We start from the raw sequence: 27,064 nt of genomic DNA on the forward strand, positions 1-27,064 counted from the left end.
CAGATTAGTATTCTACATAGATAGCTCAGTGTTTTTTTGCTTTTGTCACAGGGATCCTTTTGTTACTTGAAGTTCATAAGTAACAATCCATTTAACACAAAACATTGACTAATGAATTGGCATCGAATTGAATGGCACATATTTAAAAATTTATTGTTTCCCCCTCAATCTTTCATTATTCTAAGGCTGAAGCAATATAATTTTCTTAGTAGGATATCCCAATCTTAGTGTTTTATTTACAGGGTGGATCTACTAACACTTTGTGCCTGTTTTGCATAACAATAGTCATGTAAACATGGTGCAAAGTGCTGTTTGGGGCTTACTTTCCAGTGCAAATCCTAAATTGTATTGGACAGTAGCTTCAAAGTAACACAAAGTATCACTATGAGCTAATTTGCTGCAAAAAGGCATACCATGGGTGGCACATAGATTTTCCCATGCACTAACCCATTGATTTGATGCTAATCATTATCTATTAACATTGGTAGAAAGGGATTGGCATAAAAAAACTATAAATTTTTGAGGCAGACATAAAGTTGGAAAGATATTTATATTTACCAAACCTTTCCAACTTTGCATATGTGCCTCAAACGTGCAAAACACATTCAAAGTGGCTAAGTGTTAAACTGTGTCAAATCATAGAATTCTGTGCTGGATAGGTACCCTACCACTACAAAATATTTTATTTTATTTTATTTTAAAGGTTTTCTATAGCGCTGGCTAGACCCGGAGGTATCAGAGCGCTTTACATGAGTATCAGACCATCATTACAAAGGTTACACAGTTATTAGAGCCTGGCAACATAGTGACAAGAAAGGTCGAGACCAACAAAAAGGACATATACATAAGGGAAAAAGCAGGCAAGGGGAGACATTCAGGGGAGGGGGGTAAGAGCAGGGGAAGTAGGCAGAGAATGGAGGAGGGAAAGAGGAGGGGAGGGTGAGAGACAGCATGGAAAGAGTAGGGGGAGGGTGACGGGGACACAAACCGGTAGACGAGTCAGAGCTGCGTCCAAGGTCCAGTAAGCTGTGATCCCTGGGGAAGTGATATCATCTCCCCATCTCTGTTGCGAGAGGCTCCCTATACGCAGTGGACTCTCTCAGAGGGGTCTCTGAGACTCCAAGGCCTACATACTGGATCCTTCCCCAAAAAGGGGAGAGGGAGTGCTTTGGCAAGGGGTGCCATACCTCAAGTGTGAGTGGCTCCCTAGGCGCTGTGGACTCTCTCAGCGGGTTCGCTGAGACTCCAGAGTATAAATATTGGATCTTTCCTCAACAAGGGGAGAAGGAGTGCTTAGTCAAAGGGCACAAAAGGACAGGGGCTAGGCTGTGTAGCGGGCAAGGGGAAAGATTCAGGTGAGAGGGGATAGGAGCAAAGGAAGTAAGACAAAGAAAGAAAGAGTGCTAAATGGGAACAGATAGATAAATAGGAGACAAGGAAAAAGCAGAGTTACAGAAATACGATGGGGGGGTGGGCGAGACAGGGAGGCTGGGAGAAAAACTGCGCCCAAAGTCCGGCTGGGTAGGTTAAAGTCCAGGGATGAACCAAGGTCGATCTCCTCAAAAGCTGAACAGAGCAGCTCCACCGGGCGTCGGACATAGTGCTCGGACTCTGCTGTCATGATGGAGATCAGGAGTACTCAGAGATTGTCATATTGGGGGGGTGAGAAACCATGGTCCGAATGAATGCCAGTCGCCATCTTGAGGTCAGGTACAGTCCGAGAGCATCTCATCAGTGGAGTCACCATCTCAGGTATCAGTGAACAGGTCAGTCCAGGCAGATCAGACTCGTGCACATCCAAAGGAGATTGTTTAAATGTTTAAATGTCGCTGGCATATACCTTGGATAGCCCCTCCCACCGTCCTGTGCCAGCTCGCACTTCCACCTTCCCTCCTCAGGGGTCTCGCTGCTCTTTCTAGTGTCTTGCGCAGGGGCTCCAAATCTTCCAGGACCTGTACGAGGTCTCACCAATAACAATCATCGGTCCAGCCCATTCTAATCAATGGCCTGGGCTACCCTTCCCCGCTCCGCGCAGTCGTTATGCAGGCTTCAACTCTCCCACAGTGCTGCACCTCAGCAGGCACTCCATTCACCCAGCTGGGGACTCGAAGGCCTTCACCCCTCTCAGGGCCCACCAAAGAATCTGATTTGACCGCTGGGAGGGGGCTCTCTACTTCTCTAGCGCCCTCCGGTGAGACTGCTGCTGATGACCGCACCATTCACCAGGCAGCCCGGCCGCTCCACACTGCCCGCGGCCCCCGGCTCTCCTCCCTTTCATCACAGTGTCGGAACGGTCCCTCTTCGGTACTCGCATACTCCTGTGGCGTCAGTAATCCCTTCAGGCCGCTTCCCTCCGTACTTCTCCGAGGTTCGCAGGCTCCGTAGCCCATCTCAGCTCACAGGCGCCATCTTAAGTGTCGCCTCCAAATTCCTCTGCATCGCCGATCTCAGTGTTCCTGAGCGCTTTGTCGCGGGTCGCCTCGTCCCTGTCTGGTCGCTAGTTCCCAGGGGGGATCAGCTACCGATTCCTCAGCGTTTGGAGCCGATTAGCGGCCGAGACGCAGCCGAGCTGGGGCCTGGCCTCCCCGAGGCGCCCGTTCTGAGTCCGGAGACTGAGGCCTCTGCCCGATGACTGCTGCTAGTTACCAGTGGCACCGGGTCTCAGATGCTCCTTGCTGGCCTGGCCCGGGTTGGGCGGCGAGAGGGGACCTTCGGCAGAGAGGAGACATCACCACGGACCGGACCCAGAGAGGGCAAGAGAGAATTTGTGACCCCCACCCCCTTGCTCCAGAAGATGGCGGGGGCCCCGGCAAGGACGAGTGAGACCCAGAGGCGGTAGGAGCAGACCCTTCCTTACCGGAGAAATTCCTGGTTGCGGACCTGGGCGAGCGCCCGGGCCTCCCTGAGGCGCCGTCGTCCGCTACACCAGGGCCCGGGTATAATATATATAAATATAAACTTGACACCATAAAAAACACTCTTTCACTGCCGCAATGGTGTGTGCATTGGCACAAGGCAGCATAAGGTATGCCAGCCCTTGAGGAGAGAGCAAAAGGGCCATATCACACATTGTGCCGGTCAATAGGACCATTGACCCTCTATGCTACTATATAATGAGTCAAAACTATGACTAGACACATTTCAGAGCTCTCCTTCACGTGCATTCACCAATAGAGTTATCATGCCCTTGTAATTATCCCCTGAAAGAAGTCAACACACACAAATCTCTACAGACTACTCTTACCTCCGTCGAGCAGAGGGGCATCTTGACCTTGGCACCAGGTGTGATAGCAGGGTCACACAGTGTCAAAGCGGGCACTGAGTTCAAAGGACAATCTGGGATCCAATAACGCTTGTAATATGGCACCACCGGGTCTAGCAAAGCAGTATACATTTTCCAGCAACAGAAAGTTTGCAGTTCCAATAGCTAATTGAGCAAAGAAGTCCGACTGGCTCTATGGCAGGACATTATGTTCACAGATGTATTTTTCTAATTGTTCCCCAAGGTGTTCAAAAGTTAGACCCCCCTCCATTTCATATATTACATTGTGGAAACTATTTACACATCAAATACTGTAGAATTAGTAAGTGTTAAGAAGTTAAAAGTTAGAGCTGGACTAATGCATCCACTTGCACCAATAGGTCTCAGGGTTAAATGGCTGCAGGTCCACTAGGCTAGTCAGCCTTTCGAGGTTAGCTAAATGAGAGACATTGCATTTGATTACAATACACATTCTGCTGTTTTAGCGCCAAGATGCCACTGTACGGCCGAATAATTCCTATATAATTCTGTCATGGTTTGCTGTTTTGTTATGTCTGGTGCTAAGTGAAAAACTCTGCCACAATGCAGAATTCGAGAAACCCACTGTTTGTTTTCCTTGCTAGAGGGATATTCGGCTTGATTCGAAGCGGAAAGAAGCAATAATCCGCCGAAACTGTGCCATATCTCGTGCTCTCATGGTGTTTTCTTTGGGGCACAGAGTGCACTGAAGACTCCAGTCCCCAGTAGGTAGTCTCACAGCTGACAGGCCCCCCTGCGGATGCAGCTCCACCTTTAATTGGGCAGCCCCCCATGTCTCAGTTAAAGCAAGGAAGGTCATTTTAGGAGCACTGTCAGAGGCTGGGCGATTTAATTATCTCTCGGCAATTACGATTAATGTAATTACATTGTCATGCCCCTGAAAACGCTACAAAGTTCTGAGAATACGTGCCCCGTTTGCTTGTGACCCGCTGCACCACACAAAAGCAGCAGTGACAGCCAGGAGTGTAGCCTCCGTGTGGCGCTCTTGCCCGCTGTGTCTGGGCTCCACATGTATTTCGCACTTCCTACTGCAAGAATTGAGAAGCCATTTCGCCCAGAGTTAACTGTTCTTTTTTCTGCTGTGGTGGTTAGATGTGAATCTTTTCAGAAAGGAAATATGATATCAGGATTCACATGCACTTACCGCAGATCAACACAAAAAATCACCCACCTCCAATCATTCCTATACTGCTGTGAGTTCTATTAGCTTGTGACATACTAGGCTATATTCATAACTCTTTTGTTATATAAGACCAATACAACATGTGGACTAAATTAACAAGATTTAGGTGCATTACATTCAGAATGCAGGCCGAAATATCGATCAGGCTTCCCAGTGAACGAAACACGCAGCACTTTATAATGTGTCTTTTTCTCAGAAAACAAGATACTCCTTTCCGTGTTAGTAGTTTAGTAGCAATCTGTAGTCGCTTTGATACTCATTCAACAGATGAAGCCACAGATGGTGCTTCTTTGGGAGAAGAAACCAGTAAAAAATGGTGTCGCACATACTTAAAATCCACCTAAATATCCTAGAATCTAGCCATTAAAATGAACTGTGTAACAAAACAGCACAAAACAAGCAACGGCATAAGGACATGTGAAATTACTCTAATTAAATGTAATCATATTCTCACCCACCAGAAAACAGTCCACGTGATTTCTGATAAGCATTAGATATAGTAGCTCATAGTACTTTGGTTGCATTGTGTATTAGTGTAATTCATCAAAGTTTTTGTTGTTTTTTGCAGTTGTTTGTTTTTTATTTTCACTATTTAAAAAAAAAAAAATGTGGCACATTTCCCAAAGTTTTGTGTTGCCCTTGCACCATTCAAGGCAGTCCAAGGGCGACACAAACCTAGAATGATATTTAGCAAGCCACACGTGGCCACCTTGCATGGCCCTGAGTGTTTTGATAAATCTGAAGTAATGCAAGGCAGCGTCAAGATGCTGCCTTGCATTATTATGTCCCAAAGATGCTTTCCATGGGTGAAGTTAAGCTATTCACAAGCATCCACCCATGGACTCTGGCACCTTCCCAGATTTGCCAAGTCTTGTAAACGTGAGAATGAATCAAAATGCTACACCTTCCCAGGGGATGCATAACGAGGAGAAATAACTTTATTTCTCCTTGGTTTTTCCTCTTTCTACCTCTGCTGCAAAAAATACAACACAATTAAAATGCAGCTCTGATTTATAAAAATGAAGTAAACATTTAATAAACAAAATGAAACAAAAAAGATCAAATAAGGGAAAACAGATATATGAATTTTCAAAGATTTTAAAAAAATTGCGTCAAAAAGCTGAAAGTGCCAATAGTAATCACTGGTTGCTGTGCATCAAGACCTAGCTGTGATTTGAGCTCAACTGTGATGTTTTGTGTTGCTTTGCTTACATCAGTAAATACAAAGTCCCAAAAGGCAGTGCACAGTGCTGCGTTGCTTTACTTTGCATTGGTTAGGCATTAAGTGGGTGTAGTATGGTGTTCCTATGCATCCACCAATTTATTTTGGTGCAAACCCAGATTTAAAAGCCTTTGAAATTTGGGTTTGTGCCAAAATAGTCCACCTACTCGGCAGAGGCATAATTCTACCTTCAGATATATCCTCTTTTTTGGCGCTCATAATCCTTCAGTGAGGCAAGGCTGCAACTGTATCCAACACTGAGTTCCAGGTGACCGGATATCTTCTTGCCAAAGTTCAGCTGTGGCAGATTTGCTGCTAGGGTGAAGCTCCAAGCAGGAGAAAACTGCTTTCTTAGCTCAGCAAGGTCGCATCTTGGGCTGATAGGCTGGGTTGGATGGTCACTAACCTTCGGAGCTCTGGAAGTAAAAAAAATTGTCTAAGTCCCCGGTTTGCAGTTGTGATAGGAAAGGTCATGTTATACAAAGCCAAGACTCCCAGGACCTCAGGAATAAGTGTGTCAAGACTCACCCCAGCAGAGGCCACGAGCTGGGTCCAGGATATGTCCAGTTGGTACTGGTTAGCTGGGCACTTCAGGAAAAAGGATCATGCAGCTTGTCATCAACCTATAGCTACACCAGAGGTCAGCCAACTGGCCATTGGAGTACACTTCTTGTCCTGTGTACAAGGGGAGCAAGTCCAGTCCTTTGGGGCACCTCTCAGATCACAAATAGCAGTTTGGGTCTTCTGCTGTTCTTTTGAAGGTCTAGGAAGTGTTCTGAAGAGCATGCCTTAGGGTGCCTCTTTTATGGCTGGCACCAGTTATTAGGTGGGGGAAGCTCCTTCCTCCTCCCTAACTAATGGGTTAAAAGTACCCGGGGGTAATTCTACCCACTTTTGCAGCAGTTGGTTTTCCCCCCACTGTAAACAGTCCAAAAGTGTCCCTCTTCCTAAAATTCAAGATGAGGAAACCTTCTCCCCTTGTGCAGAGCCTATATGCCCTGTATGGCTAGAGTGATGAGAAGTGCCCTCCTCCTTGGCCACTCCAACCCAGTTCTAGTGGCAGCTTTCGCCCCAATGGGTTTGGTATCTGCCCAACTGGGAAGGGGAGGGGCAAATGCTGGAGCCTTTCCAGGAGTCACCTAACATTGGCTTCTGAAAGGGAATGCCACTGTGAAGTAAATTAAGTTTCTTTGCCCACCTTAACTGGTCTTCCTGCCACAGGAACAAAATCACCTCACCACATCCAAGCTTTTTTCTCTGTTCTGGCAACAATTTTCACACCTCATTAAGAGCTGTTCTCGGCTGGGCTACAGTTGAAGGGATAATGCAAATCATCCTCCAGGAGCTTCAGACATGGAAAAAATAATGTTCTAAAAGTTACTTTTCCTTTATTAAAAACCCAACTTCACCATTGATTTCAGCTTTTAACAAATATTAAAAAGAGTGGTTTAATAATATTTCTAGCTGGGCCCAATCCAGAGATAGCAGAATTGATATCTAATATCGTTTCACAACATTCACTATTGACCTGCTGCCATTCTTACAAAGAATATACCTTTTGGGTGCTAGTCACTGTAATCACATGTTAACTTTAAATTTCTACATATTTTCCCTTTTAAATACCATGCACCCTACCTGGTAGTCTTCAAAGCCAAATTATGGGTGTCTTATTATTATTTAAAACAAAGTTTTTCTCCTATCAAATAGGTTAATTTTGACACGTGAATGTTTTAAACGGTATGAGTAAGGCTAACGTGTTAGGTATGAAGCCCTGCTTTCTTTTGTCATTCTAGTGATAGGCACAATAAGTCCTGCAGTCTACAGGTGATATTTACGTTTTAATGCCATGTGGGTATTTCCACGCCATATACTATGGCCTTATAAATAATTTAAATAAGCCAATCAGGGATTAGCCAATTTCTACATGTTTTAGGGGTCAAAGCACATGCACTGGACACTGAACAGCAATGCTCCAGTATGCAAAGTCTAAAAAAGCAACATTTACTAAAAAGTTGCGGATGTCTACACAAAAAGGGGCATTTTCTGACACCTTCCAAATTTTGGAATCACAACTATGACCACACTCACCCCAGTATTATTTGAAAGTGGCTTCCTCTCCAATTTCCAACTTTATGTATTCACTTTCACACTCTCCCTGTGAAGGAATTCTACCTTACCCAAACACAGCACATTTATATTTGCTAATATTTTCATGATACAGACTCATTTATGTTGTTAAGTATATTTGTAAAGCACACTATCACCCGTGAGGGTATCCTGGTGCTGAACAGGTGTGTGTGCCTAGCCTTGACTATGGTAGGTTAGATAATTGAAATATGCTATGTTATCTTATGGTATATTATCCTGACATGTTTTCAGGAACAAGAAACCACAAATGCTTATAATAAGTCTTTTATTTGTAGCTTTCCACTCTATTCTGTGTTTGCCCCTCCCCTGAAGCATTGCTTTTTACCTATGCTTTTGATAATATAGCACAACCTGTCACTGCATTTTTGTGCTCTTTCCCACACTCTGTGTTGCAGACCCACCCATCTAGGTTTTTTATGTAATTGTTTTGTTTTATATCCCCAAAGAGATCATCCATTACCTTGTCAGCTTTTTCATCAAATGCCCATCCCCAAAAGAATATTTATTGTATCTTAGTGGTCTCCTACTTTTAGGATTAAACTGTTGTTCAAATTGAGTTTTTTCATCCTTACTTTTAACATCCTACAACCATTTATTCTTTAAAATATGTGACATGCTGCTGCTATAAATAACGTAAAACAGAACTCCATTTATGCTTTTTCTTTGAGAAAGCAATGTCAAGAATCAAAAATCATGACAAGCCAGTCATGCATACCGCAGAGGCCATAATGTAATTCACTGAGCAATTCTATGGTACATGTGAGCAAAGGTCTGGAGATCCAGGAACAGTGCTTCACTGAAGGCACGTGGAGCACTTCAGTGCATAAATCAGAAAAAGTAACATTAGCTCGCTAAGTATGTGCACAGTGCAGAAATTGGAAAAAATAACTCTGAGAACCCTCAAACAGGGAAACTGCAGAAGCAGGTGTAAAGGGGAAGGTCCAGGGCGACAGTGTGGCAAGGTCAGATTCAAAAGAGATGCATTCAGTGACCGCCTACTCTCTAAGGTCTGCCAGTACATATACATTATTATTTTAAACTCTGCTTCAAAAGAAATTGACAAGTATAAATGCAATATTAAAGCTGTGTTGGCAAATTTTACTTGTCTCATTTGGTCCATATCATACAAATGCCAAATAGTTCCACGTAGCAACAAAAGTGAACACGAAGGGAGAAATGTACACATACTTTACTCAAGGCAGAGCAGCAATTGAAGCTGAGTGAAAGGGAAGGAGCAGAACAGCAGCATACCTACTAACATATGGTGCTGCTTTTCTCTCTTCCTGCTCTGGTACACTTTAGGCTCCCTTGCAAAAATGCACATATTCTTGCATCATAATGCAAGGATGTGTGAGTGATACAAAACATAGGTTTTGTACTAGAAGGTAATCGTTATAGTACAAAATGATGTGCTTTGACATAGTTCAACAGTTGAATAACGTTACATGTAAGTTATACTGTACAGAACACATGCACAGGTAAAAATTGTTATAGAGAAAAGCTTTTCTCTAACATGCCACCAGGAGGCATACATTTTGGAGCAAGTCCTTGTTTATCTAATGTTAGTAGGTAGGGATGTGCATTAAACCCAGTGGGTGGTGCAACCCATGGTATGCCTCCTTGATGCAAAGTAAAACAAGGTAGTTCAAAGCACTACTTTGTGTTACATTGGGGCTTCGTTCCAGCGCAAGACATGTTTTGTGCTGGAAACAAAATCTCAAAATCAACACTTTGTGGGGATTTGTATCCCTTAAGTGATACAAAACAGGAGAAAAATGTTAATACAATTGGGCGAAATGTTGTGTTGCATTAGATTAGCTCTAGCATTGGTACATAAGGTTTTTCTGGCTTGATTGCTTAATCCACAATTGTGAAAACAATTAAGCAAAATACTATTTTGTAAGATATTGGTTGGTTTAATGCCTTGTCGGGGGGGAGGGGAAGAAGCACTATGTAAATGCAACTACACAATAATACTACAACTAAAATGTATAGTAGAACCTTGACTACTTTGTGGCAAGCAAGTTATGGAGTGCTGCATAAATGGTTAACATCATAGGCCATGGATAGTTGGGGGGGAAGGGCAGTAAAATCAGCAATTTTCAAGAGCTGTGCAGTTGTTTAATGAAAAGGCACATGTTCAGTTATTGTTGTCCAGAGCTTCACCAACATATAGTTGATTTCAAATTCCTTGTACACAGAGAACTTGCAAAGGCAGCGGACCTCTTCTCAGCATCAGGGTTCACAAGAAGGTACCTGACTCCAAACAGAGGTGGCTCATGCCCACTTCCCAGCAGAGTGAGGGGGAGGTCCAGGTTAAAACAGATGGTTCCCAGGAGGGTACCCAAATAGTGTGAGGGGAAAGGATTTCCATGTTCGTTCTAAAACAAAAGGGTGCCTTGGGCGGAAGCCCAAGGCACCCTTTTTCCAACCCAATGGCTTGGCTGTCTGAAGTTAGGGTACATGAGGAGAAACTCTCAGGTACTCCTCAGTGGTGGCCAATGTGGTCTTGGATGGAGGCATACAACAGGAGCTGAGGCTAGAGCATAAACTAGTTGGGAGGTAGACGCAGAGGGTAAGCTTGTGATCCCTTAAGATGGGAGATCAGATCAAGTAAATGGAGGCACTATCGCTGCTCTAAAAAACCCTGTGCCAGTCAGACCATGGTGGTAGACAGACTGGTTTCCCCAGAGCAGTATCTGCCAGGACCGGTATGCTGGGTGACCCAAGAACATGGGAAGGACTTTGTCCTTCCTTAGCCCTGGCATTCCTAGAATTTGGTAGGGATGCAGGCCAGCGGGGGGTCATTGTAAGTCCTCAGGTGCCAATTGACTGTATCCTGGGAAGTGATAGATGAGCTGGGTCAGTCGGCCACCCAGGGTGTCCCAAAAGTTCAGATTTCTGTGGATACTACTCCCACCTGTAGAGTACGGAGGCCCAGATGGGAAGCAAGGGGCAGGATGTAGAGAAAATCCACAATGAGAGGACCAGTGACTCAGGGTGTACTTGCTCTGGGTGAACACAACTTCACGACATACCCTGGTGAGGCCACTTCCAACCTGGAGGTATAACTTGTGCTATCACATGGACATATGGCAGGAGACTTGGCCCAGGAAGACACCTCTAAAACACATGATGTCACCCTTGAGGGGAATGGTGTGTCCACCTTGGATGTTCTGGCTTGCCAGGCTCCTGTTCAGCCATAGGGTACAGCCTCACGATACCACCCCTGAGAAGGTGGGAGGTACAATGGCAGTGGAGTGCCTATCACCCGGGCTGCTTCCCCCATTCAGAGAAACCTATGATGTCAAGGTAATCTCCTAAGCAAGTGGGGGACCCCTTGCCAGCCCAAAGGCTGGAAGTGAGTCTCCCTAAGGCACCAGCCTGGAGTCTCCACCTGTCAGTGGATGACGTGGGGACTGGCTCTTTACACTGACAGCTGTCAATGGCCTCTTTTGGTTGTTGTAATTATGACCAGAGTTTTCCATGGGTTGGACACATAAGTTTGAAACAAGGGGCAGAATGGACCACATCACCTTATTGACCATGATGGTATTGTCTACATACTGGGATGCATCTGTGAGCAAGTCAAAGTCAGCAGCCTTGCATACAGGGTTCACAGATGAGGAGATGGGTTCCACTGGGCCAATAAAGTGACTCAGGAGGATGGTGACAGAGGAGTGCAGTTGTGTTTAGAATGGCATAGAACAGACACATTCCACTGCAAAAGGGGCAAATTGCCCATGCTCTATTGCCTGGGCTATGTAAGCCCATCAAGGTATTGATTAGTCTGTCCTAGCTTTTGGCTGGAGGGAGTCATAACAGAAATATTCCCTTTCAGCAGCATCATCCCAGACTCTTTCCTTCTGTAGCTGAACTTGTTTTTGTTGGCATTAGGAGATTGTGCACTTTACCCCTGTCATTCAATGATAGAGGGCATGGGCACTTTTCTTTAAACTTGGTAAGATTGGCCTCCACCTGATTGGCACATTTGTTTAGCTTATAATTCCCTTGTATATGTTGCTACATGTACCCATTAAATGCTAGTAGTGGCCTGAAGCACTCATTTTGCTGCTCACTGAAGTAGTCCTTTAAAACAAGTCTCCGACCTACCCTGGCAGCCTGTGTATGCAGTTTTGAAACTGCCATTTCGACCTGGCAAAATAAATCTTTTTGCCAGGCCTAAACCTTGCTTTTTAATACTCATACGTCACCCCCAAGGTAAGTCCTGAATGCTCATTGGGCAGGGCACATGGTATTTAAAATGTAGGGTATGCATTTCTCATGTTTTACATGCCCTGGCAGTGAAAAACCTCTAGAGCTGTTTTTCACTGTGGCAAGGCTAGCCTTACTTACTAACAATGGTTTACCTTATCAAATTTAATAGGTGCTCAATTCAGTTTGGGAAGAGCTAGAGAGATACTTCTTCCACTCATGTTAACGGCAATATAAAATCATCGCCAATGGCAACGTCAGGTTTTAAATTACTATTTCAAAAATACCACTTTTAGAAAGTTTTCCAAACTATAGGGTTTAGGTCTATAACTCAAGCTAAGGCTAGACTGTGCCGATAATGACAACCACATTTTTTTGCCTTAGCTAGAATTATTAACAACAACTTTATTCTTTAAGGTCCATTATTTCAATTACATTACACCTTGATTTTTTATTTATCATACCATATTAATTATTTTATAAACATTCCTTTTATCATACACATTGGATCACATTTACCAAAGGTTTCAAGGTCCATTGGGAACTTCATCAAATCAACACTGATTATAAAACATTCACAAAGCGTTTTTTACAAATGTCTAAATCTATTAAAAATAGAGTGCTTCCCACATTTAAATTATATTAAACGTATATCACAACGCATTCCTGAACACAGTGTTAACATTTCAACCAGTCTTGAACTTTACATAAACAGAGAAAAAGAGCAAAATATTTAAATTGTAAATTCTTTTTGGGACTCTCAACTTCCCACATTGAACTGTGTTGCATCAACTGATGACTAACCTGTCTCAGTCCTGTGGGTTGAATTCTATCAATGCATGCCGCACACATACAAAGTGGGAAAAGTCTTTGAACTTGTCCAAAGGTTGGTATTTTGTGCAAGAAGGGAACCCTTCTTGTACAAAACCTATGCTAGACTCAGGCACGCACCTTCGTGCTATGGCGCTAAGGTGTGTGCCTGGCGCATCGCAGTTGAAATCTGCAATGGTGCTAGGGAGAGGGGAGGAAGGGAGCCATATCTCTGTAGATATGGTGCTCTACTGCCCCTTCCCTGTCACGCAACGCATCACATCACAGCATTTTTGGCTGCTGCGCTGCTTAGTGTGACTTCTTTGAAAATCTGCCCCTGTAATTTCAATGTATTTAATGATGAAGAAGCTATGCTTCTTTGAGTTATTGATGGATGCTTGTCAGATTCATTCAGAGTATGAATACTGAGAGAGACACTTAGTCTGGAGTGAGTGTTAATGGTTGTCAGAGCTTAAGAGCATGCTGCTGACAGGGAGGCTGGAGGTGCACCGAATGAATCAGTCATGAGTGTGAAAAGTACGCTAAAGAAAAAGACTGAGGACACAGAGTGATGTCTACACATAAGTAGAAGATGTGTTTTAGATGTGGATTTTTGTATCTACATCAATGTAAATGACCCGCCATTTAACAGATATGTGTAAAGGCTGTGGGAAGGAGAACAATTTTATTGTGATTTGCAAAGAGAAGGAAAAATAAGGGTGTCATGGTTCGATGACAAAAAGGCCCCCAGAACTGTCCAGAAGAAAAGTTCGAGGCACACCCACAAGGCCAAGTGGCAACATTTAGTTAAGACAGTTCGACACTGAATGAAGTTGATTGCAATCTAAATCATCCTCAAACAGCTCTTGTATCAATATCAAATGAAAGTGAAAGTGAAAAAAATGGTTGTGCCATTTCGTTGTTTGCACCTGTTGGACTGACTGCATATGAAGAAAAATGTCAGTCAAAGAAAAACCTGCATGCCAAAGCATCAAAGTCAAGCAAACATTGTCTAAAGATTGCACTTAAAGTAAATGGTTGTTCGATATCTTTCATTGACAGTGGTGCTCTGATAAATATTATGCCTGAGGAGAAGTATAATGAAGTGTCTCCATTACTGCAACTAATGCCATCAAAAACCAAAGGGTATACATGGGCAGCATTGACGCACTTAGGAAGTCAAGGTTCATTTGTAGCAAAGCTGAAAGGCGAGAAAATAAAGGTGCAAGCACCCATTAATGTCTACTCAATTTAAGCACAGCTGTTGATATGGGACTGATTTGAATAAACTACAACATGAATGCTCAGCACAAAATATTAAGTCAATTTCCTCCATTTTTTCATGGTTTAGGAAAACCTAAGGCTATGAAAGTAAGGTTGCAAATTATTGAGGACATCTGTCCTGTTGCTCAAAGACAGACAATTTGCTTTTCATTTACAAGAAGCTGCCTTAAAAGAACGTGAATTGCTACTTAAGCATATCATTGAGCTTTCTACTGGTTCAACACCATGAGTTTCTCCCATAGAGGTAGTGCCAAAAAAGGACAGTGAAGGAGCTGTATGCAGAAGCCTTGACATGCGTCAGGCAAACAAGGCAATTGAAAGAGAACGACATCTAGGTCCACACATTGCTGACATGATAACACTATTAAATGGTGCGAAGGTCTTCTCTCGCCTCAACCTCAATAAAGGTTATCATCAGTTGGAATGCGAAGAAAAATGCCGGTACATTACAACTCTTTCTACACATGTTGGTCTGTTTCGATACAGAAGACTGCGTTTTGGTGGGTCAATGGCTGCAGAACTTCTTCAAGACGTCATTGAAGGTATCATACAGCCGGTCATGAATGCGTTCAGTTATAGTGATGACATTGTTTTTTGGAGATACACAAAAAGAGCACAATATAGCTCTCACACAAATATGTAGTTTACTTTCTGATGCAGGTTTGACTTTGAAATAAGCCAAGTGTAAGCTCCATAAAACAAATCTAAAATTCTTGGGCCATATCTTTTCTGATGGGGGTATGACACCCAATCCTGCTAATGTATAAGCTCTGTCAAATGCTGATCTGCCACAAAATGTTTCTATAGTGCGTTCATTTCTTGGCATGGCCAGTTACTGTTCTAGATACATAAAGGACTTTGCCACTGTAAACGTCACATTGAGATTCTTGGCAAAAAAGAATGTTTCATTTCATTGGTCGCATTAATGTGAGAAACGTTTCAGGAAAGCAAAGTAAACCCTTAGGAATGCTACTGAAATGGCATACTTCAATCCAAAGCTTCATACAGAGGTGATCGTTGAAACTATCCCAGTCACTATCCTTGCACAGAACAATGGACACCCAAATGCTCAAAGGCATATTGTGGCATAGGCAGGTAGGAGTTTATCTCAAACAGAAAATGCTGATTCGCAAATGAAAAAAATAACATTTAGCCATGGTATGGGCTTGTGAACATTTCTATGCATTCCTGTATGGAAAGCCTCTTACGCTGGTAACTGTCATCAAGCTTTTTTAACTATATTTGTCAAACCAATGGCCAAGATGCTTTCTCACATTGAACAATGGGGACTACGATTACAAGAGTACAATTATACCATTGTGCATCGTCTAGGGAAGTATTAGTACACTGCTGAATACTTTCCCAGGGGGCCTGTTTAAGGTCTCGGTAATCCCTCCAAGACGGTTGAAGACTATATCAATTTCATTGTAAAACCAAACACACTAGTTGCCATTTTGTTCGCCCAGATTATCACTGTCAAGACATGCTAAAGTTGAAAGCTATAATTACACATCAGTTATGGAACCAACAAACTCAACCTCTCACTTGTGAGTGTGGAAATACAAAAATGATAGAGATGAACTGTCCATAACTCAGAAAGGAGTTATACTGTGAAAGTTAAGAATCCAGAGTTTGATTCCTTTTTCCAATGAGAGGGTTGAAAAAGAATTAAAGGCCCCTCATCTATGCAACTGCCTTTCTACAAAAAGTTACTCAACACATCTTAAACATGTCAGAACCCCCAAACCATCATGGGAGAGAGTAGCCATTGACTTTTTTGGTTCACTTGATAGTAGAGATCACCTGATGGTGATTGTAGACGAATACTCCCAATTTCTATTAATTGAAGATCTCTCATCTACCACTCAAGACTGAGCCATTGAGAGACTAGATAAAATTTTTACGACATGGGTTGTTCCAGCCAAATTTGAATCAGACAATGGCCTGCCTTTCAACAGTCGATAGTTCAAAGATTTCTTAGAACATCTGAATATAAAGCATCAGACGAGTACACCTATTCAGCCGCAGGCCAACTCACTTGTTGAGCGCTTTATGAGTATGCTAAAGAAAGCAGTACCCTGTGCTACTCTTATGAAGCTCAATTTAAAAACTGTGTTAAATTCTACCCTAAGAGCTCATCATTCAAGAACTCGCTCAACCACAGGTGAAAGTCCTGCAACATTGATGTTTGGGAGAGCAATGACTACAAAGTTGACTCAAAGGACCAATCAGTGATAGAAATATAAGAAAGCAACTCATGAGAAAGAGTTGGTTCATAAACAAAAGATGAACCCTTATGCTGACAAAAGACGACATGCAAAGAACATCGTCTTTAAGAAAGGAGTTTGTGCGCTTGCATGCCAAATGTGGAAAAGAAAATCTGATGCTTCATTTGATGCAGTAAAGTGGTGTCTACTAAGAGACACATGCTGACTGCCCAGCGCCCTGGGAAGTCTATTACCAGAGACTCTTCTCATTTTCGGCATTTAACTCATCGCTCATCAGATCTTCATGTTGAAAGAGATACTGGTTCTGAAGCATCAGTGACTGCTGCTGCTTCTACACCATTGACTCAGATGTTGGACATTGATGGTGACAGCTCCCAGTTTCACAATTAAAGTTCCAAAAAGACTAATTGAAGAGATTTAATTAAAAATACATATAGAAATGTTTTATGAAAGTAAAGTAAACCATTAGGAATGCTACTGAAATGGTATACTTCAATTCAAAGCTTCAAACAGCGGTGAGGTAACGTAAGTCTGTTTTCCTGACGGGTTGAACACATGGTATGTAAAGGCCACTGCCATTTCTTGCCATAACACCATGTGAACAAGGCCGCTGAGCTGGCTAAAACGCCTCATGGCTCGCGCACTTTAAGATTAAAAAAGTAAAACTATTGCAATTGTTGTTGGCTCCGTTTTATCCTTTGGAGTTCTGTCAAGCATTTTTAAGATATATATATATGTATATATATATATATATATATATATATATATATTTTAAAATGTTTTATTTCACAGAAGGGGAGATGTTGTTTCTTGCTAATTAAAAATGACGTATTCATTTTGACTCCTGACAGACTCCATAGAGCTGTGACATAAGTACTACAGCGGAATGCAATGAAGGCTGGTTTAGAATGTTGAGTTTGCAGTCACACACAGACAAATAAAGGCGTGTAATACTAAGCTCCATGTGTGGTATGGCTAAAGGGGACCCTACAGAAGGAATACCATCCTGCAGAAAAGTAATTGTGACCGTAACGCAAGAACCCTTGCAGCATGACGCAAGGGTGCCGACTGTGGTGCTAGGCAGCCACAACTATGCTAGCTCTGGGAGAGAGATGAAGACCATCATATCTTTATAGAGATGGTGCTCTTCAGCACTCTCCCATTCACACAATGCAGCACAGTAACTTGCCTAGCTCCACTGTGTTGTGTAAATTCTTAGTAAATCTGCCCCTTAGTTTTTAACTGTATTTTAGATATTTTGCTACTCATTCTAATAGCACATTTTGAAACATAGGAGCTACCTTTGACCTATTATTATCTCTGGCAGTGTAGGGTAGAGTGAACCTCATAGTTATAAAGTATAGAGAAATACATTTAAAAAACACACTGGGTACTTAACTAACTGCACCGTTATCTTGTAGCGGGGAAGCATGGTATTATTGGCAAGATGGATGGAAGGAGCATATAGTGTAGGGAGGCCAGCACGTCTCCCAAGTCCATCCCAAGCTCACCGCACACAATCTACCATGTTAATTTTGGCATTGAGTGCCTTTACAGGGTGTGAACAGCTCTGTAGAAGGTGGCCAGGGGAGACTTGGTCGCGCTCTATGAATGGGGTGGGATACGGGGCGCTTGCATTTTACCCTGATGAGGTTTGCTGGGCAGATTTCTCCCTATAAGAGCTCCAAGATCTCCTAAGTCTATGCTGTACTGTGACTGCTGCAGTCTCTCTTTTGTCACCGGTCAGCATCTTTATCCCGCGACTGTATGCAGCATGCTATAAATATGAGAAAGCATCTGAAGCCAGTGAATGTTGCTGGAAATTTGCACTCTGCTCTAACTTTGATTCAGAGGGCCAAACAACGTGCTGCGCAAGCAAAGTCTGCAGCTGCATGGGTGAATCGTAGTTTCCAGCTACGAAAGGAGGCAGGGATGGTGGTGAGCCCAGTGAGTTCGGAGGATGATTTGACTACCACAGATAAGGAAAGTGCTATGGGGGCAGCAAGTGAGATTTTATAGAAAGCTGCAAAAACTTCAGTTGACTCAATGAATTCCTCTGCAAGATTTGAAGCTCTTCCTCCTAATGAGAATAATGAGATTTGTTTGGTGGCTGCAGCTCAGGTGGACTTGAAGCAGGTTAAAGCCAAAGACTACCCCTTGTTTGTTAAGCGGAAAGCAGTGCCACCTGGTCTTTCAGTGTCACCTCAGTCCACAGCCGTAGAGCTTTAGTAGGAACGAGGGCCCCATATCAAGACTAAGACGGGGTCCTTCTCAAGTGGAGGTTTCTGATTTCCAGGTATCATCGTCTCCCAGTTCAGATTCTATCCTCGTGCCAAATAGTGCAGCCTTTCCCCCAATTGGCGTTGATTTGTATTGGGATGAAGGCTTTGTGAATCTAGGCCACACTGCTCACATGAACAATATATACATGCGGAGCATTTGCCAATATGCGGTACTACCTCTTTCGCAAGCAAAGTCATTATGCTTGTGTTCTGTAATGTGGCACTTGCAGTGTTTACCCCTGGAACCATCAGTGTGCAGTGGTCATCAGAAACATTAGGTAACACTGCTGGGGCACTCTGCAGTAAAAGAATGACTGCACAGTAGAAATTCGATAGTATTAGTATGACATTCTAAGTCTTTTAGTGTGCAAAATATGTAAAGACTGGCAGCGCAATAACAATGGATTAGTGTTACACGTTTGGGGTCCGAGGGCTGCATATTCTGGTACTTCTCCCACGCACTGCACTTTTAGAGGAAGTTACCACCTGATTCCAGAAACGAGGGAATTAACTATTGCACGATCTAGAGGTCTGTGTGTTGTTGGTGGCTGAATTCTCAAAACTGTCAAAAAGAGATTCTGCCTAGGTATTTGTCACAACACATTTCTATGATTATGTCAACTATTGGTGTATGTTTATACAGCACAATATGGGGTGTGTTTATGTGCGCGCATGACTGTGTCTGGAAGCCTAGCGTTTCATCTTGCTTCAAATATCTGGAGTTACAAATTGGAAATTCATAATGCATGAGATAGCACAGACGTGCTTTATTTCACCGTCCATTGCAAAAGTGACAATATGGGCCTGTAACCACGGCAATGAGCAAATAAAAGGAAAGCAATGTGAGGCTCGCAAAGAGAGCCCATCTCTTTATATTCGCTCAGCCTTTCATTACGACCTTTATTGCACTTGATAAAGATAGAATCACTATTCTCATTTAAGAAAAAGGAATAATACAGCTAGAATGTGAAATAAGCCCTCTCGGCTTCTATTAAGAAGCACCTTTCCGCATCTATGGTGCTTGCTTCATTTTGTGGTCGAGGCTCTTAACATTAACAATTTATGTTTCCACAGTACAGAATTTTATTTATTTTAATTGAAGGAATCTTACAATTGATACATTGATCTGTTTAACATGTTTAAAAAATTAAAATATAGCCATGGGTATTGCTTCTAATTGCAGCTCCTTATGAAATTTGCCCGGAGGATTACATGATGTCAATGGTATGGAAAAGAACACCAGCTGGAGACATGGCCTTCAACAGATGCCCTCTCAATGCCACAGGTAAATATACACTGCCTTGTAAAGATCAATGTGACAAATTAAATGATCAATCTAGCAATTCATGAAAATCTTCTTAATAAACATATTCGGGAAATCTGTGAGTTTTTCTGTGAGTTTTTCTGGGCTAATGAGATGAAAAAGAAGGCAATATGGTTATCACCTTTCAGGGCCTGAATCACAAGGTACTCTTTATTATACATTTTGTGGTACTACAAAGTACTACAAAGTGTAGTTCACAAACTATATGTGGAATTCTATGCCCCACATACCTATACTTATGTGTGCCGAAATCTCCTTCCTGACTATGGGGTCTCCGCACACTTAAGTGTACATTCTATTAGTAAAAGTGGGTGAGACTGGAAGGAGTTGGTGGAAAAGGGGCAAACATTTTATAAAAGTTGATAGGATTAGGGAGGAGTTAGAAGGGTTTAGAGAGGGTCAGGGCCAACTTTAGGGACGGAATGTCACCCACCCACGCAAGAGTAAGCCAATTGCATTACTCTGGTGGTAGTAGCCAGCAACTTACACTTCCGTAATAAGTTTAAACTCAGAGAGTATGTATACTGAAAGTAGTAAACGTAGTCAAAAGTGTAAACTTAATTGTGAGAAATTGGGTTGTTGGTTGGGCGGGGTGATCCCTTCTCAAGCAGCAGCCACAATCCTTATCAGGGTAAACCACAATAAGTCGCTAAATTAACCTGTGCTTAACCCTCTGGTAGCTTGGCAGAAAAGTACTGAGGCTTAACTTAGAGGCAATGTGTAAAGTATTCATGCAGTACTTAAACAGTAATAAAGTGATAACACAACAGATTTAGAAAAAGTGAAAGTTAATAAATTATTTGACACCAAAATGACAAAATTACAATTGGCAGAACCACAGTTTTTAAAGTTGAAAGTTAAAAAATATCTCCTAAAAATCAAACTGACATCTAGTTGTGCAACACCAGGGCAAAGTTGAAAGTTATGGCCGACCTCGATGGAGCATGAATCAGCTATAGAAAGTGGATTGGGTCCACTTACCATTTGACTTAGCAGAAATTTGGGAGAAAAATTTCTGAGAAGGTATAGTTCAGCATGGCAAGTCAGCCGGTGAGACATGAGGAGGAGAAGTTGTCGTTGGGGATCTGAAGGACGAAGTTGTGGTGATGAATCTACGTTCGGATTTAGTCTCTTTTTTGGAATTCAAAAATATCCAGTGAGATGAAGCTGCAGGCTAAAGCTGATGAGTGTTCAATGAAGTCGAATACCCCTCCTGTGATGAACCGCTGAAGAGGATTTGCTACTGCAGAGAAGTACATAGCGGGAGCTACTGTGAAGCCAGGCCCACCGGCGGTGCAACTTGGGCAAATCAGCGAGCTGGTAAGTCCCTGTCTCCCCTCAGTTCTCAAGGCACTTTTGGTTAAAAATGTTAAGTCTTGAGGTTGGATTTGAGCTATTTGGGCATATTAAACACCACTTCTAAGGGTGCAAGACTAGAGGGACACCACTTTGAGCGTCAAGACTCACTTCAGATTGGGCCCAGGCGCAGGTTCATGATAGTTGGAGCCTCTTCTGTCCATGAAGCTCTGATAAGGAGGCCATCCAACTAGCCCTGGAGTCATTCCAGCAGAAAAGCAGGTCCCAAGAAGCAGGCAGTTCTTTTGGTGCAGTAGAGCAGCCCTCTGAGATTCCTTCCACAGGCACAGAATTGAACTCAGGAATGGATCTGAGGGTCCTAATTGTATACCTGGCGGCAGCTTTGAAAGGGTAGAACCTTCTGGAGCTTTTCCCCCACAGATGTGCCCAGAAATTCCTGCCACCCTGACATGGTCCCAGTATGTCTTCAGGCACAATAGGGTAGTGTAAAGTTCTTTGTGTGTAAGTCCAGGCCGGGTCTTTGAAGTGCAAGTGGGGCTGTGCACAGCTTTGTCTCCTCATCCTGCCAAGATGGCTTATCCTGCTAACACCCAGTCCCCTTAATGTGTGGATGTCTAGGAGAAATACACAAAGGTCAACTGCCAACTGCACCCAGTCATGTGAAGACACCAAATGGTTGGGACAAGAAAATGCCGATTTACTGAAAGTGACAATTTCTGAATATCAACTTAAAATCTGACTTTACCATTAAAGAGGATTTAAAATTATATTTCCTTAGACACCAAAAATGACATTTCTACCTATTCCCAAACAAACGTTATTACTTATTGAATGTAATATGGATAACCCAAAGTTTTGCTTTGGGAGGGATAGGCCTCAAACTAGTGAAAAACCAATGTGCGTGTTTTTCACTTCCAGGACATGTAAATTTTAAAAGTAATGGCCAAGTTTTTAAATGCACCCTCCCCTTTGGGATATATAGGGCCTACCTTAGGGCTGACATATGGGAGTTAGTCCTGGTTAATGGTATATTTTACCAGATTGAATTGACAGTTTAAAACTGCACACAGGCTGCATTGGCAGGGCTGAGACTTGTTTAAGGGGCTACTGAAATGGGTGGCACAATAAGTGATGATGGTCCGCTAATAGCATTTAACTTACTGGCCCAGGGTAGATGGTATACCACTTTACTAGGGACTTACAAGTAAATGTAAGCTGCCAATCAGGTGTAAGCCAAATTTACCATGTTTTATTAAGTGAGCACAAGCACTTTAACACTGCTTAGCATTGGTAAAGTGTACAGTCTTAAGTCCAACAAAAAGTGATTCAGCAAAATAGGAAGAGGGGAGGCAAAAATGTTTGGTGGTAGACCACCCTAAGGCTGTCAGGTCTAACATTACTCAAAACCAGGTGTCTTCAAGCAGTCGATCGGAACCTACCAGTAGGTCCCAGATACCTTCAGAGTAGCATGCAGCTTTGAGTTCATAAAAAAAAAAAAGCACAGGGTCACAGTTTCCTTTAAAGGGTAAAGGAAGGCTGTATTTATTTTACATTATTATCATCAGGCTGCAGATAGCAGGGCCTGATAATGATCAGTGTTCAGTCAGATTTATGACCTAGTCTTGGGCACAGAAATGAAGAACTGAAGCACTGATGGGGCATGGCTTGGCACCGATGCACTAGGATGTGTAACTGTGGTGCTCCCAGCTGAGCACTGCCATACAACTGCATCCTGGGGCGCATTGGCCACTCTCACCCCCAAGTGGTGCTTGGAGACAGACTACGAGAGTCCTCTCTTCCCCATATGCAGAAAGGTGGTGATCCAGCGATGACCTATTGTTCTGAGTGACCGGGTCCTGCACCGAGCCGTAAGGCAGAGATCCAAGATGGTGGCCTATCAGGGACCCTGTTAATAGTGGAGCGGAGGTGATTGGGACACCTCGTCGCTGGTGGCACTGCGTGGGCCGACTGCTCACAACACACCCCGCTGTGGAACGGCATACTGGCGGTGGCCGCAAGGTGCGTGCCTCGAACAACTGGAGAGCAGAAGGGCAGAGGCGGGCACACCCAGCGGAAACCTACTGCAGGCGGTGGTCCTTCATGTTGATTCCACTGAGACCCCTGAGCTGAAGCAGCGAATGCACCATGAAGTGGATTCTGACATTGATCCACCTCTCCTGCCCTTGGCTGGTGCCCCATCAGATTAGAGGTAAGAGAAGCGAAGTAGCGGGCACCCCAAGGACTGGTCCCAGCCCTCTTCTGGATAATGGAGCAGGCAGAACACGTTGAATAACCACTGGTGGAGGCTGGTGAGGATGATCAGGGGGTACGACCCTTCCCTAGTGGCAGACGCTGGGACCTCTATACCATCCAGTGGTTTTGGAGAGCTGCTACGTTCTCAGGGCCGGCTCAGTCAGCCCATGGGTGGATGGCACATCTGGTCTGCAGTTACGAGGCTGGGGAGAATGTCAACAGTATTGTTGAGGCAGAACTTTGGTGTGGGGGCCGGCCTGCCCGATGACCCACCTGCCTGCATTCCACCAGCACAACGGGATGGCAATGATAAGTTTCACCTGGGCCCAAAGAAGTGAGTGCTACTGTGTCATTAGTGAAGGCCTGACCTGGAATGTGCACGCGGTAGGGTACTGGAGTGCTTTGTGACCCCCGACCTCAGGTGCTGGGGGGGGCCCAGCAGGTGCTGTGCCTGCACTGACGAACCTGCTTGTGGGCCGAAACCTCTTGCTTCTCTTGCCTCCCTAGCTAGTGCATCAATCTGACGGAAACACTGCCAGCGCTACTGAAAGAGACATTAATGGCTGGGTCTCCTACTCATCTTACCACTGTTACTGACTGTTGGCAGTGTCTGTGACCGTTCAGTTGCCCGTGGCTCTGTACATGCACTTCCTGGCCCCTAGGAGCCTCCCTGGTCTGCATCTTTTTTATCTCGGAACTTTGAGCTGGGCCTGCTGTGCATGCCTTTTTCTGCACTGCCCCTCTGACTGAGCTTCTCTCCATGTCAAGTGTGTGGCAGATTGCACCTTGTAGTGTAGTGGGACATTTTCCATCCTCTGGGGGTGTATGGGCTGCAACATGACTACGCACCCCAGCAGCACGTACATACTTGATACACTAAGCCTCCATTATTATGCCAGGAAGAAAGAAACCGGAAATCAACCACAGTCCCAGGAGCCTCACACATCTGCCTGAGGCACATAGACTTTGGTTGGGCACTTCTTACCAGCCGAAAATACCAGTGCGACATTGGAAACTATTTTGCATGCTATTGCAGCATCCCAAGAGGCACTCAAACTTACATTCAAAACCTTAGTGACAGACTTAAGCCTGCTACAAGATGACCACAGAAGGTTGGCAGAGCGGGTCACCACCAACGAGCGCACCTTGTAAACTGTGACTCCAGGCATCGCTCCTATGAAAGACTAAATGTCCACGATGGAACATAGGGTGAAGGCACTTGAAATATGAGCAGAAGACGCCAAAAACAGGGTGCGACTGAGCAACCTACAATTACTTGGGCTTCCAGAGTGCATTGAGGGGTAGAGCACAGACCTACTTGCCTCAAAGCCTGGCTCCATAAGGAAATAGCCCCTGAGGGTCTCTCACCATTTTTCGCACTCGAGCGAGCTCACTAAGTGCCATATCACCCTCCGCAACCAGGCGCCAGCACTCGTCCTATTGTTGCTAAAGCTCTTTACTATAAAGATCGGGATCATATTTTAACTCAAAGGAGGCATAATTGTTGAAAACAGGAAAGGGATGATATTCCATGATTTCACAAGAGAAGTGCAGAAACAGTGTCCTTCACTGAGTCAAAAAGGAGGTTTCTAATAATGGGTATCACCTATGCCATGCTATTTCCCCAATGCCTCGGGGTCGCACATAACGGAGCAATGCACTTCGCTGATTCAAGTTTGGAGCTGGTTAGACTATCTGTCTCAACAGGACACAGACACCATCTGTGAGACTAGGTGGGTACTCTGTGGACTACAAAGAAAAAAAGAAAAAAGAAGTGCAGCTGTGATACCAACTGATTCCCAGGCTTTGGAGGAGCACCATAAGGCAGTTAAACCAGTGGCGGTCATGAGCAGACTGGGGTCAAGCCCTCCATCAGAGGGGGACGAGCGGGGCCTGGGAAACCCTGACTATTGCTCCCTCTCCTTCCATCACACAGACATATCTCTTCAACATGTCACACCAGGAACTGCAGATGAGGCGAAGATGATGAGCTTGGTGAGATGTGTTGCCAATCTGTATTGGGTTAATGTCCTATAATTATAATTGCTATTTGGAGGAGTGGGATGGGCCTACTGGGCTAAGGAACCAAAAATCTAGCTATGTATTACCAGGATGGCATGCGGCGACGCTGGGATGTGCCGAAGTGAAGGCACCACCTCATTTCTCCACGATTGTGAGAATGAGACATGTAAGACTGTTGCCTCTATATGAGCTTGTTTGGCTAGGGATGTGTCAGAGGGACGGTCGGAAACAGAAGCGAGGAGGCCGTAGGGGTTGAATGATGTGATATTTATTTGGATGGGCAAAGTAACGTACAGAAAGTAATGATGGTCTTCAAAGGGGTCAAAACAAAGAAATTTGAAACGACTGTTCCAGCACAGGGTGACAGCGTATTTCTTCTCAGGGAGTCCGGTCCTTATTCGAGGTCCAGGGGTCAGATAGTTCGGTGGCACGTAGACAGGGTCCCGGAGTAAACTCGGGAGAAATGGAGAGAGAGCAGCGGTCAGTATGATACTCTAGGTTGTTTATAAGCCGTCACCGAACCACGTGTGGTCAGGATAAGAAAATAAAGTGAGCAGGCTCTAATAAAGGGTGAGAACAGACGTAGCTGTGGTGGTGACACTTTTCTGTTTACATGCTACGTTCTTAATACTAGGGACTTGGAATGAGGAAAGGGTTATAGAGGCCATGGTCAGGAGGTGTGGTCGTGAAACAAAGGCGAAAACAACCAAAAAACAAAACAACCATCACCAAAAGTCTTCCTCCACTTTCCCCCCCCCTTTGTCCCGTCACGTACCGCTAAAAGCCACAACTCTCCAGAGTTGTGGCGGCTCGTACGTCCTCCGGGATCCAACATTCTTCCATCCACACTTCAGGAGCCTCGCAGTCCTCGGCGTTTCCGACTTCGGTGTCTTGGGCGATGATAGGCGGTGTCTCGGCATCTCTCCAGTCGTCCGCGTCTTCTTCTTCCGGATGCCTCTTCCTAGTTCCTCTCCCGAAGGTGTCCACACGTCCGCTTTTCTGCCACCCATGACCTGGGTGCCAGGCTGTTGATTGGTTGAGCGGAATATCCGGTCCGCTTCCTCTGGGGAATCCCTTTTCCGCTTCCGGGTTGCTGATCTCGTCCTGCGGAAGGGAGAAGTTTATTTAGTTCTGGCAGAGACTCGTCAGCTTCGGGACAGTAAGGTATCCATACTGCTCCGGATGGGGGTTGGGGTATATGCACGGGTTAAATAGCGGGACCTTCCTCACAGGATGATTTCACTTCTTGTCCTGGGGGTTTGGAGTTGGATTGTTATTGTTGCATTTCTTGGGTTGTTTTGTCGCACTTACCTGCCTGTGATACACCTCTCCTGGTGATGGTGGATATACTTCACCACCAAGAGCGGTGCTCACCTGCACATACCTAGCTTGCACTGCTACCTCTTCGACTTGCTACGGTGTCCCCCTTAACTTACATGTTTATTATTTGGGACATAAGAGGCCTGAATAGCATG

General features: G+C 44.2%; 1 protein-coding gene across 4 annotated transcripts in view; it reads left to right on the plus strand.

Annotated features, from left to right (window-relative positions):
• ADGRB3 (adhesion G protein-coupled receptor B3) overlaps positions 1–27,064 on the plus strand; it is a 1,641,523-nt gene that overhangs the window by 792,540 nt on the left and 821,919 nt on the right. For all 4 annotated transcript variants that reach the window (XM_085610901.1, XM_085610903.1, XM_085610902.1 and 1 more), the window contains one exon: positions 19,857–19,958. In XM_085610901.1, coding sequence (XP_085467027.1) covers positions 19,857–19,958 — 102 coding nt within the window. The remainder of the gene's footprint in view (positions 1–19,856; positions 19,959–27,064) is intronic.

Source organism: Triturus cristatus, chromosome 6 (genome assembly GCF_964204655.1).
Source record: "Triturus cristatus chromosome 6, aTriCri1.1, whole genome shotgun sequence".
In the NCBI taxonomy this organism is placed as follows: Eukaryota; Metazoa; Chordata; class Amphibia; order Caudata; family Salamandridae; genus Triturus; species Triturus cristatus.